Source organism: Dermochelys coriacea, chromosome 2, assembly GCF_009764565.3.
Source record: "Dermochelys coriacea isolate rDerCor1 chromosome 2, rDerCor1.pri.v4, whole genome shotgun sequence".
In the NCBI taxonomy this organism is placed as follows: domain Eukaryota; kingdom Metazoa; phylum Chordata; order Testudines; family Dermochelyidae; genus Dermochelys; species Dermochelys coriacea.
The window spans coordinates 260,834,110-260,846,210 of NC_050069.1; the positions used below are offsets into that span (position 1 = coordinate 260,834,110).

General features: G+C 47.1%; 1 protein-coding gene across 2 annotated transcripts in view; it reads right to left on the reverse strand.

Annotated features, from left to right (window-relative positions):
- Positions 1-1,700: 1,700 nt before the first annotated feature.
- Positions 1,701-12,101, reverse strand: part of CRHR2 (corticotropin releasing hormone receptor 2) — a 253,077-nt gene continuing 242,676 nt past the window's right edge. For both annotated transcript variants that reach the window (XM_038390646.2, XM_038390647.2), the window contains one exon: positions 1,701-2,828. In XM_038390646.2, coding sequence (XP_038246574.1) covers positions 2,688-2,828 — 141 coding nt within the window. In that variant the 3' untranslated portion in view covers positions 1,701-2,687. The remainder of the gene's footprint in view (positions 2,829-12,101) is intronic.

The window sequence follows — 12,101 nt, forward strand, 5'->3', positions numbered from 1 at the left end:
TCTCCCCCTCTGCAGAGAAATGACACAAACTATTTGTCCCCTCAATAAATGATCCTAAAAGGCAACTGCGTGTTGTCATAATCTTGACACAGGAAATCAGATCAACTAGGTAATTCTCAGAATGGGAACCGCCACAACACATTGGACCTGATTCGGCAGCCTTTACTCAGGGTGAGTCGTGGTTACTGCTAGTAATTCGACCTGTCCCACTGGACTCAGTGGGATTATTACAAAAGTCTGACTATGAGGGACAAATATTCTGCTGGTGTAAGTGGGCAAAACTCTGTTGAAATCAATGGGCTTGCATCCCTTTGCTCCTGCAGATACTTTGGCCCAGCGTGAGTAAGGGCTGCAGAAAGGGGCATGTACCTATACATACATTGTACAATAAGGGAGTAGTTCTAGAAGTGTACTGTGACACTGGTAACAATATACTAGGGTTACTAACAGTAAACATTGCATTTACACTCATCTGAGCCCATATTTGGCTCCAAATGTTAAACCCTTTTGAAGGCCACATGGATGGTTTTGATGACACACTCATAATTATTGGGCAAACCTCTAACAGTTCAGCTCAAAGAAGCACCTACGAGACTTTCAGCTGGGTTTTACAGATCCTGGAAGTTCCGAAAGTTTGGATAAGCATCTGTACATTTGGGTGCTTATTTCAGCAGAACTGTTAGGGGTTTGTCTGGTCTCAATTCTTTGGAAAGCCAGACTACTTGAAATAGCCATTTACCTCATTGAAACTCCCCATGAAAATGGGACCATTTCACAGATTCATAGAATCACAGAATATCAGGGTTGGAAGGGACCTCAGAAGGTCATCTAGTCCAACCCCCTGCTCAAAACAAGACCAATCCCCCAACTTCTGTGTTTGGAAGGAGATGAAAAACCTAATTGACCTTGAATAGCTTTGCTTTTTGTTGCAAATATCTTGCACACCTCTGTGCTTTATAGCCTCAGAGGGACTGTAAGGATACGATCTAATTAGCCCCCACCACAAAGTGGGCGAGTACTTTCTCCAATCAGACACTCCCAGGAAGCAATTTCTTCTTGGCGCACACAGCTCATTCCCTGAAATGAATCTAAAAATTCAAGGTGAGGGCAAGTCATACCATTTTAATGGGCTAAAATGGTCCCAGCCTTTACCCACAACATGTTAGAACGTTCAAGGAGTCAGGCTCACTATAGAGGAGATGCCAGTTGGAAGAGAGCAGAGAGGTTTGTGGGCTTAGAGACCGAATTCAGCAGGGAAGTCTTTGGAGCTCCACAAACCCAAGAAGGAAAAACGCAACTTCCCTCCACGAAACCCCTGGCAGCTGTGTTGCTGCTAACCTGAACAGAACAAGTCACCCAGATGCTGGGGGAGATTCTTTTTTCTAGGGAGAGAAAGGATATTTTATAACCTGCTTTCTTCTTCACTACTGAAATTGAGTGTGATGAAAGGAACTGTGCACAGCAGTGGGATGTCATCTAGGCTCTGTTCTTCAGGGATCGGATGCAAAGAGAATACCCTGAGAATGGAGGAATTTCTTGTTCCTTTGAAGGGCCCTTTTGCGGTATGTTCTTTTCAAGTGGGTTCTCTTTGTCCAAGAGGTTTTGTTGTTTTCCATTTCCCATGCTTAGGTATCAAACGCTCTCACTAACACCCAGACCCCATTTCCTCTTCCTCCCCAACCTAAAAAGCCATCTTGATCAATAGAAACCAACCCAGAATAGTGTTTATTTTTGAAAATATACAGTATTTCTGAACATCACATAAAAAGCCTAGTAGATACGTTTGCTCTAGTTCAAAACGCAAAATAGAAACTCTTCGTGCAGCACTTTGCACATTCCTCGTAATTCAAATATCATCCCCGTCACCATCAGCGTTATGAATTTTTACACAGCTTCCCTTTTATTTTATTATTTTGAAACCCAAGCAATACAGCTGAGCAAATCGTCAGTTGTCCTTTCCATGCCACCAGGTAAAACAAAGAGGTCCGGTGGCTGCTTACACAGTTTCAAAACTATTCGGCTAAGCAGAGATGAAACACAGTAATTTATAGAGAGATCCAGAGATATGGCTGAGTTTGTCCGTTTCAAAACCTCGTGAACAAGGCTGGGTGCCAGCAGGACAAATAGCTGGCTGTTAAATAGACCAGTGATTCCCTAACCCAGCAGAGGGAGCAGTGGGGAAGATACACACATCCCGATCCCCCCAAACACCTGCCAGATCCCCTTTTGCCTGCTCCCTTGCTCACTAGGCAAGACTTTTACCAAGCTCAAAGAAGGAGACAGACAGACAATCTACAGAACAAACCTGTTGAAATCATTAGGAGCTGAAGTGTGGAATGAGGCGGGCAATTTGTCAAAACAGTCTCTTTAACCTCAATCCTTAAAGAAAAACTAAATTGATTGTTCCTTCCACCAGGTTTTTCCCCTTTGTCATTAGATGCTGAAAATCTCCGAATGGAGCTACCAGTTTTAAATCCCATTGTTCGTAAACCTGCTCCCCTCTCCTCCCCCCTGTGCTCCTTTTTTGCCGGTTGCCTTAAAGCAGCCTCATATATAAATGGACAAATGTCCACCAAGACACAAGGGAGCGTCTCGCTGCAAGAAGAGCACAGTGCCAAGTAAAGGAGAAAAGACAGACAAAAAGGGGAAGAGGGAAAAACTCTGAAGGTGGCTGGATGTCTGTGTGGTCAAACTGCTGCCGTCTGTTTGATGCTGTGGAAGCTGATTCTCGTTGGGGAGGTGGGAATCGACATAGCCCGAGCCACGCGCACCCGCAGGGCATGGTGGTCCTGCCAGCGATGCCAGCGTTTTCTCGCAGCCGAGCGGACCTGAGGGGAGAGAGGGAAGGGTGTGAGTATTCAGAAGGAACCCACTTCTCCTGTGAAGAGAATGCTGTCAACTTGAAATCAAGTCAATTTCGGAAAAGGGAGGTCTGAGTTCTGCAATGACCCACAGTCTCCTTTGCTAATGTTGGGGGCTTTATGGTCTAGCTTATGTGCGTCTACAGCCCCAATTACCGCAATACTAGAGCACCTCATAATTAAGGCCCCCATTTTGTCATGGGGATTTTTAGTACAAGTGACAGACAGGTCACAGGCAATAAAGAAAAATTCACAGAAGCCTGTGACCTGTTTGTGACCTATACTAAAAATAACTGTGACAAAATTGGGAGGGAGAAGGCTCTAGCACCCATCCCTGCTGCTGGGGCTCTGGGGTCCCCTGCCACCCGCAATGGCTGGGCAGTTGTGGGGACCCCGGCTGGGAGTTCCCAGGGTCCCCCAGCCGCCCATGACTTGGAGCTGCGGGGTCCCTCTGCCGCCTGTGGCTTAGCGCTCCGGGAGCCCCTGCTGCCTGCAGCAGCTGGGAGTTGCGGGACACAGGAGAGCCCACTGCCTGCAGTGGCTCAGAGCTCCAGGGGATCCCCGCCCTTGGGGATACTCTGCAGCTCCCAGCTGCTGCAGTCGGCGGGGGGCTCCGAGCCACAGTGGGTGGCAGGGGACACCACAGCACTGTAGGCTGAAGTCACGGAGGTCTCTGGAATTCACGGATTCCATGACTTCTGCAACCTGCATGACCAAATTGTAACCAGAAGCAGGGCTATACTGCAATGAAAAACCCATGGCTGGCCTGTGCCAGCTGGCTCAGGCTCATGGGGATGTTTCACTGCAATGTAGGCTTCTGGGCTCAGGATGGGGCCCGGGTTCTAGGATTCTGTGAGGTGGGAGGGCCCCAGAGCCTGGGCTCTAGCCCAAGCCCGGAAGTCTCCCCAGCAATGAAACAGCCCCACAGCCCGAATCGGCTGGCACGGGCCAGCCACGTGTGTCTAGCTGCTGTGTAGACGTACCCTTTGAGTCTCTTTATGCCGCTCCAGCCATTTTATCGGGTGTAAAGTGGCAACAAGGGTCTCATCCCTGGGTTCGATTCCTGTCTTCGCCACACACTTCTTGTGTGGCCTTGGGCAACGAGTGAGTGTCTCTGTGCCTCATCTCGCCCTCTGTTAAAGGGCTGATAATGCTTCCCTTTCCCCCACCCTTTGTCTGGTCTATTTCGAATGCAGGCTCTTCACAACAGAGGCTGTCTCTTACTCTGTGTGTGCACTGGCACAATGGGGCCTCGGTTTCTTTTGAAGACTTCAGGCGCCGCGCTAATACAAAATCATAATACTTGTATGTAACAATCATAGCCAAATGTCTTCAGACCACAGTGTGATTCTGAAGTTGATGTGTCCCTGTAAGCTGCTGCCCACTCCCAAATTTGCACATACTATAAATTGGGTGCTACCCACGTTCCCTGTTTTCCTAGTCCGATTTCCATACCATCATAAAAAGAGACTTGAATTATGAAATGGTGATTTTTACCCATATAAAATAGACTATTGACCCCTCCCTGGGGATGGAGTAGGTCTTCTGCAGTTATGTCAGAAGCAGGCTGATAATGCTCAGTTGTTAGTTGATTCATCGGTTCTTTTTATTGACCGTGTCTCGTACAAAAAGAAACCACTGGCCCATGGGAGCGGCAGAAAGACAGATGCTGATGTGTGCAACAGAGATGCAGAGTGGTGAGAAAGTCAAGTCACAGCCTGGGGGCTTGTATGCCTCTGATGTTGCCCATAGGCAGCCCAAGGTGGTTCAGTATAGAGCAGAGAAGGGATATGTTTTTAGGTGAACACACACAATAATGATATGAGCATCACCGTCATGGGAGGTTTTAAGAACAGGTTGGACAAACACCTGTCAGGGATGGTCTAGGTTTCCTTGGTCCTGCCTCAGTGCAGAGAGCTGGATTTGATGACCTCTCAAGGTCCCTTCCATTTCTATAATAACACAAGGATAGCACACATGCTGTGGGTCACACAGAATCTAAGGGGTAATGGGGCAGTTGGAACTATCCTGTACTGAACGTGGGCTTTCCCCTTCCTTCCTTTTGCAGCACATTCAAGATCTCCCATTGCATATTCCACGCTCACACATAGACAAAATATCACCAGATGCTGAGATTTCATTAGGGAAGTGTTTCCTCCCACAGTGAAATCCACCCCTGTGCAAGAGGCCAACAAAAGGTCTAGGTCCTACTTAAGCCCACCTAATCAGTGAATTTCACACACTCACCCACCCCGTGATACAGAAGGACACTTGTGTGGCTGTACTATGTAGCCTGATAATTATCTCGCAGACAGCTTGACAGTCCTGACATAACTAATGAATCCCAGGTGCTTGCAGAGCAGCACTCTAGTGGGTCATGGAAATGATGAGTTATTTCATGGCCCCTGTATGCTTCTGAGCAATCTGTTTTGACCATCTGGATAATGAAGCCAGATTAGGTTTATCAATTGAGCTTCAAGCCAATCAAGTCAAATAGAGTGACCTGGAGATAAAGACGTGAATCTGAACACGCAGTGGTTTGCACGCGTTCACGAGGCCACTCTTTGCTCTAGAAGTGTGAGACAGGACAACGGGCAATAACAGCAGTGCTGAGCTGTACAGCTGAAGCTGCCATTACGGGCCATACGTGTGTAAATATGCTGCACGTTTAAGGAGATGAGCCGACACACATTTGGCAGTGCCACTCTGAATCCGACGACGCTAAGTGTGGGTTAGAGTCACAAGGAAAAGTAGACATGGTGCTGCTGAGCATCACCAGGCCTAACTTTTAGGCACCTGAAAAATCACTGGGATTCACAACACCTGAGCTCCCTCTACCATGAATGGGGAGAGACGGGCACCTCAGAATGGGATTCATAAAAGCCAACACATTAGGTGAGGAGCCACCTCAGTTGGCCAATGGGCGATGCCAAGGGGAGGGATACATGATAAGCCCCACCCCTCCCAGAGATAGGCACCTAAAGCCTGGGCTGCCAGGAGGCACCTCCCTGAGCTTGGGATTCTCAACTGCAAACTCTCTTGGCATTAGGCACCTATGTCATTGTAGCAGGAGGTGATGGTGCCACTGTCCACCTTCTTACTTTCATCCCAGTGGTTACGGTGGGAGACACCTGGGTCAAGCCCCCCCTCACCTGAGGGGAAGCACAGGTGTGAGTTGGGGTCTGCCACCTCTCAGAGGGGCGCTCTCACCCCTGGGCTACGGGATATCCTGATGTGGGGCTGCCCCAGTCTCTCCTGTTGAAGCGGTTCCACCCTGGATTATTAAAAAAAGTCACTGGAGCAGGAGCACTGGATGCTGGGCCAGCCAGCTCCCAGGGCAGAGCTCTAACCAGGAGCCTATGGAATCGCTCTCTCAAACTCTCCCCGCTTCATCATTTTTACAGTGCTGAACATCAGAACACCCCAGGGCCCAGTGGGTAGAGCATACACTGGAGAGGTGACAGATCCCTGTTCAGACCCCTTCTTCTCAGGCAATGGTGGGACTTGAACTGGGGTCTCCCACATGCCAGCTGAGTGCTGTAACCACTGTGCTGAAAGTTCTAAGGTGGATGCCCTCATAACCTCTTCCTCTGGCTGTTTTGTGTAAGCTCACCCTCTAGGGCAGGGGTCCCAAACACGTGGCCTGGGTTATTTCCTGCAGCCCGCCAAGCTGCCTGGCAAGCTCCCTGAGTCCTCCCAACCCCCCTGGGTTATTTCCTGTGGCCCACCAGACTCCCCATCCCCTGCTCCCCCCCCGCAGTGCACCACGTCCCTACTCCTCTGCCTACCTGCAGGCGCTTCCTGCCACCAAACAGCTGTTTGGCGGTGCTTAGTGCTTTCCAGGAGGGAGGGGGGAGGAACGGGGAGCTGTGTGCTCAGGGCAGGAGGCGGAGAAGAGGTGGGGCAAGGACAGGGGTTTGGGAAAGGGGTTGGAATGGGGGCAGGGAAGGGGTGGGAAGAGGCAGGGCAGGGGCGAGGCCTCATGGAAGGGGTGAAGTGGGGGTGGGGCCGGGGCAGCGTGCGGGGGAGGGTCAGTGATGCGGCCTTTGGGCCAATGTACTAGTCCTCATGTGGCCCTCGTGGTGATTCGAGTTTGAGAGCCCTCTCTAGGGGCCTGATCCAGGAGGTGAGGTCTGACCACTTTTATGGGCTCAGGTCCCACAGAAGAATTAGGTGAGGAACATCTGTCTTCCCTCAGTTTGTGCACGGTACTAGAGCTCAGGCGTCCAGCTGTCTGGCATGAGGTTGCTGTGTGCATACTTGGAGGTGAAACATAGGCACCTAGGGAACTTTTACTGCAAAAGTCTAGGTGCCACACGAGTTTATTCACCTATGGCATTTGGGGGCAGCCGAGTGGGGGCTTTGTGCATCCCAGTGGAGCCTGTTTCTGGGATTTAGATACTTAAAGTGGCAGTTAGGTGCCTCAATCCTATTGTGCCTCTAGCCCGATGTGTCTAAAGCCCAAGCAGAAAAGTGTAATTCTAAATTTACCTCTCCTCACTATGCTCAGAACTGAAACTCTGGCAAGCACTCAGCTAAAACTGAACTTTTGTATGGAGCATTTCAGGGGAAAAATAGCTGAGGCAGGTACAGCAGCATGTTAAAAAAAACAACGAATACAGCCCATAGTGAAAGAACAATAGAAAAATAGCATCGACATTTAAAAGTAATCTGCTTGACATCTGAATTGATCTCTTCATGACAGATGCTGTGCCTCTCTATTTAGCATTTCGGGAGTCAATCATCAGCTCCTAGCAACAGCATTAGTATATCAATGACCTGACATTCACAACATTAGCCTATCACAGCACATGGAGGCATACAGACACAGACACCAGCGTCAATGGTTGAAGTGCACACAAACAGCCGGAGAAATAAAAATTACCACCTTTGTCCCTATAAATGTCAATCACTTGAGATAACAGAGGTTGTCTGTGCTATTAGATCACAGAGTCCAGTTCTCCAGGCTGCAACTGTTTGGTCAAACCATTTGTTGCAAACAATATATTCATGTGATTTGGCCCTTTCTACCCTTTGCAAATTGTGAACTGATCATGCCCTTCCTGAATTTGTTCATTCCTTGGAATTGTTTGTCAAATACTATTTATCAAACACATTTGGGCCTATGGGTTATCATGGGTTGTTCTTTGTGAGTATTCCACTATTCAGTTTGTAGAATCTGGGCTGTGGGATTGGTCACAGAAGTCACCTGGTTATGGTTTTGGATTCCTGATTGAATGAACTAGCCCAAACCTTTGCATACTATGGACCACATCTTATTGGAGAGACTTCTGTGGACACCTCCATTCCCACTACCAGCCATAAGGACCATCACGGAAGGGAAAGAGAGAGGGATAAAACCTGCAATACTCTCCCCTGACCATAGTAGTCGGCTAATTTCTTACAGCCATCAAGTAGAAGTGTGGGCTAAAAAAAAGTGGAAGCAGAAGAGTGTAGCTGCCTTCCAATTCTGTTTTGGGAGGATGTTTCATGTGTCATAGGCAGAATGAAAGAAAACTAGATATGTTTGTACCATCCTTGACACTATGGGGACCCAATCACTTGGGCCTCTAGGTGCGAGGGCAAAACCCATAAATAATAATAAAGTTGGAAAAGAGGTGGGAAGGGCTTTGGGTTGAAGACATGAAGCTTTAACATGATCTGGTGGAAAAGAGGGAGCACATGGATGCATCCAAAGAAGGGGCAGCTTGGTGAGATCAATGGGAAATGATCTTGGATAGAAGGGAGGTGATATAGGTGTTGGATAGATAAGAAAGGAACAGGCTGCAGTAGTTAAGATGGAATGACAACAGTAATGACCATTGTACCTGATTGTATATGATCCCGGACTGTTCAACATTGCTTTGCTAGTGGCTAGGTGGATACAGCTTCTAGACTCAGAGTGCCTGGTCTACAGGCCACTGAAGTAAATGGAAAGGCTCACACTGATTTCAATGGGCTTTGGCTCTGGCCAAGAGTTATCACAATGTTTCCATAAAAACAAGTCCAAGTGATGAATTCACTAACAAGTTCCATCTGCCTTCTGCATGGAATGAGCTCATGCTATGTTCCAGTTCTCAGCATTGTGCTATGAACTGAGATAACTGAATTTACAACTTGGATTTTTGGTAACAAATGGATTTGGGGGATGATTCCTGGAGAAGCTGGGTGGAAGTTCCATTAAATTCACCCTGTAATCTAGGGGAGAGGACAAAGTATGCAGCAGCATCAAGTCTCTGACTTTTTTCATCATTCACTCTGTGCACCAAAGAGGTTCAGAAGAGAGTCTGACAGTTATGCAGGAAGATCCCCTAGGTTAGAATCAAAGCTATTAACTTTCAGTTAGCGTCTCTTTCATCTCCCCTGGCACCCAACCAGATTGCCGCTTTATTTGCACGGACTGCAGCTGCAGCAGTCTGGGTGTTAGGCGGGCTCTTTTTGCCAGTATACTGTCTGTCTGTCTAAGTCCCTCACCATTGTATCTGAGGACCTACAGGAATTAGAAAAACAAGCAGGTCTTTGATTCTGGATTCTTGGTTTATGCTCAAAATTTCAAGTTTGGCTTAAAAAAACCCATTAAAATTATAATTACTTGAAATAGTCCCCTGCAGCATTACAATCTCAAACAGACACCACCTGCAGTAAATGAGACTCCCTGTCAACTGACCAGTCACGTTCACTTGTTCCAAACCATGTAAAGGGCAAAAAGTACACTAATTGCGCAAACAAGGAAAAGTGCAATTAGATTTGAAACATTCACTAGCTCTTGTCGATGAACATACACCTCTGTGGCTTCCCCGGAATCAGTTGTCCTGGGGGCTACCCAAGTCTTCTATTTGATAGTGCAGATCACTGCTGTTATGATGAAAGACAAACTTACAAGTCATCAAAGCCAATGGGTGTGCCACGCATACTGATTCAGGCTCAACAGTGGGAGCAATTAAGTCTGTTCATGTCGTAAAGATATATTGCTGCAAACAATGGAGGACTACTGCCCAAGGCAATAGGCCACATTACCGGTCAGAGCTAAGTGGATTGTGGGGCTTCCTTGGTTACAAAAGTTTAAACCAAGAACAGACCTGACTCATATTATTGATTTTTCATCTTATGGAAACAACTCTACAGGGTTAACGACTCAAGCCAGTGGGGCAACCTTATCGATAGATAACTGGGGCAGCCAGTTTATTCCAAACATCATCTCTATTTAAAGGAGCCCCCAATTAGATATTGCCATTGGTAAATAGCTCCACATACACAATAAATGTTGTAAGAGAAGTAACTAAATTTAATAAAAGTCAAAGCTCCTACATGAATCGATGCAGTTGATTATTTAATCTTATGAAAAGCAGCTCACATGGCCATTTTTTCATATCTGCAGAAGGTGTGACCCAAGAATTTTATGTCACATAATTCTTTCCTTTTTTTCTAATATTTTTTTCCAGTTCATCATATTACAATTAATCATTTTTCAGGAAACTAGCCTTTTGGTACCAATTTAGCAAATCCCGGTAATGAAAGGATGGGTGTTTGCCACTAATCAGACTGGACCTCTGGGGTTTATTTTCTAAGATAACTGCAGCAATGTATCTCTATGCATGAAAATCTTCATGAAGACAGTGTGGGTTTTGCATAGTTTTAAGGACACACAGCACACGGTGCAGACATCAGGACAAACCCAGCGCCCCCGCAACTGGAGCATGGAATGTCTAGCAGACAGCAGGACCAGCCCACGTCCACAAATGGGGGCCAAAAGCATAGGGAGCCTACTCCAGGCACTGACACCTCCTTTGGGCCACAAAGCTCCTTCCACCCTAGTACAGTTTGGAGCCACAGCGTCAAGGGTTGGGGCTCCACTAGTCACAACATCCCGGTCTAGGGGAGAGGCAGGATCTAGGGTATGTCTACACAGCAAATGAAGTTGTGATTGCAGCACAGGTAGCTACACTTGTGTTAGCTTTAATCTAGCTAGCGCGAGTAACAGTAGTAGAGAATATGTAGTGGCGTGGACACTGAGTATGTATCCAGCGTCCCTAGCGGGCTTGTACTAGGACAGATAAGATGGGGTAGTGTGGGCTCACTACCACTGTTCCTCACAGGGGCTAGATTTAAAGTTGGCATGGGTGTTCTTACTCACGCTGCAGTCATGCCTTCATTTGAAGGAGAGATTACTGCAGCCCTGAGGCTGTGCTGCTACCCTGGGGCCTGAAAGGGAAGATTTTGTCCCTCGCATGACCTTGCACTAAAGGGTAATCTCCAGTAGTAGTGCTTACATTCTCTTTGTAGGCCACCAGCTATCGGGCAATGAAACCAGTACTAGATACACAATTAAACCTCCACCACAGAGTCACATTCATTCAGCGGTTCTGAGGCACTCCCAATTCATGTCCCTCAGGTTCAGAATGAATATGTTTTGATAGATGGCCAGGTGGATGACTAACTATTTAGATGGTGATTCATAGCTGGCTGCTATAATGAACAGGCCTCCAAGCTGATAAATTCACTATAGGCTACTTTTAGCATAATAGAGTGTGCGGAGACAGACAGTGCCAGGGCTAAAAGGGGAAGATACTCTGAATCTAAAAATTGGACAAATTTATCCTTTATCCAAATTTGTACCTAATTCCAAGGCCAATGAGATTAGCCATTCCAACCCTCCCTGATTACCCTTCTTTGCTAACTCACCTGTTATCTATCTGTCTAATGATGTAATTTCTGAATCTGGTGCTATCAATTTATTAAGCCATCTATTCTATGGCACTCTACTGAAACCATCACTACTTTATGAGGATGGCATTGTTATTCTCCCAGGAGAGCTGGTGACACCCCTCCAAAGGGTTCCAGAATTTGTGGGATCGTGTTTCTCAATCCTTCCGACAACTCCTCTGATGGCTTTCTGAGACATTATAAACCCCTTAAACGCATGCATACATGTACTTGCATCTACAAGAGACATTATCCTTCCCCCTCTCCATCTTAGCAGGTTCTCTTGTCTCCATCAGGCCAACTAATGAGGCAGCCCGGTCAGAGGTGGAAAACTCATTTGGAGTCTGATCAATAGTTGCCCAGAGAGATTTTTCTCTTCCTGTGCTGTGGATTTGGGGGAGTCTAAGTTATTGTCTTCTCCTCTACCATCACATCCATGAGGTCTAGGTGAGTGGAACGGATCGGAGTAGTGGGCAGGCAGATACATTCAGAATATGATACATTCAGAGCAGAGTTTCTCTCCCTTTTCTGATTTTT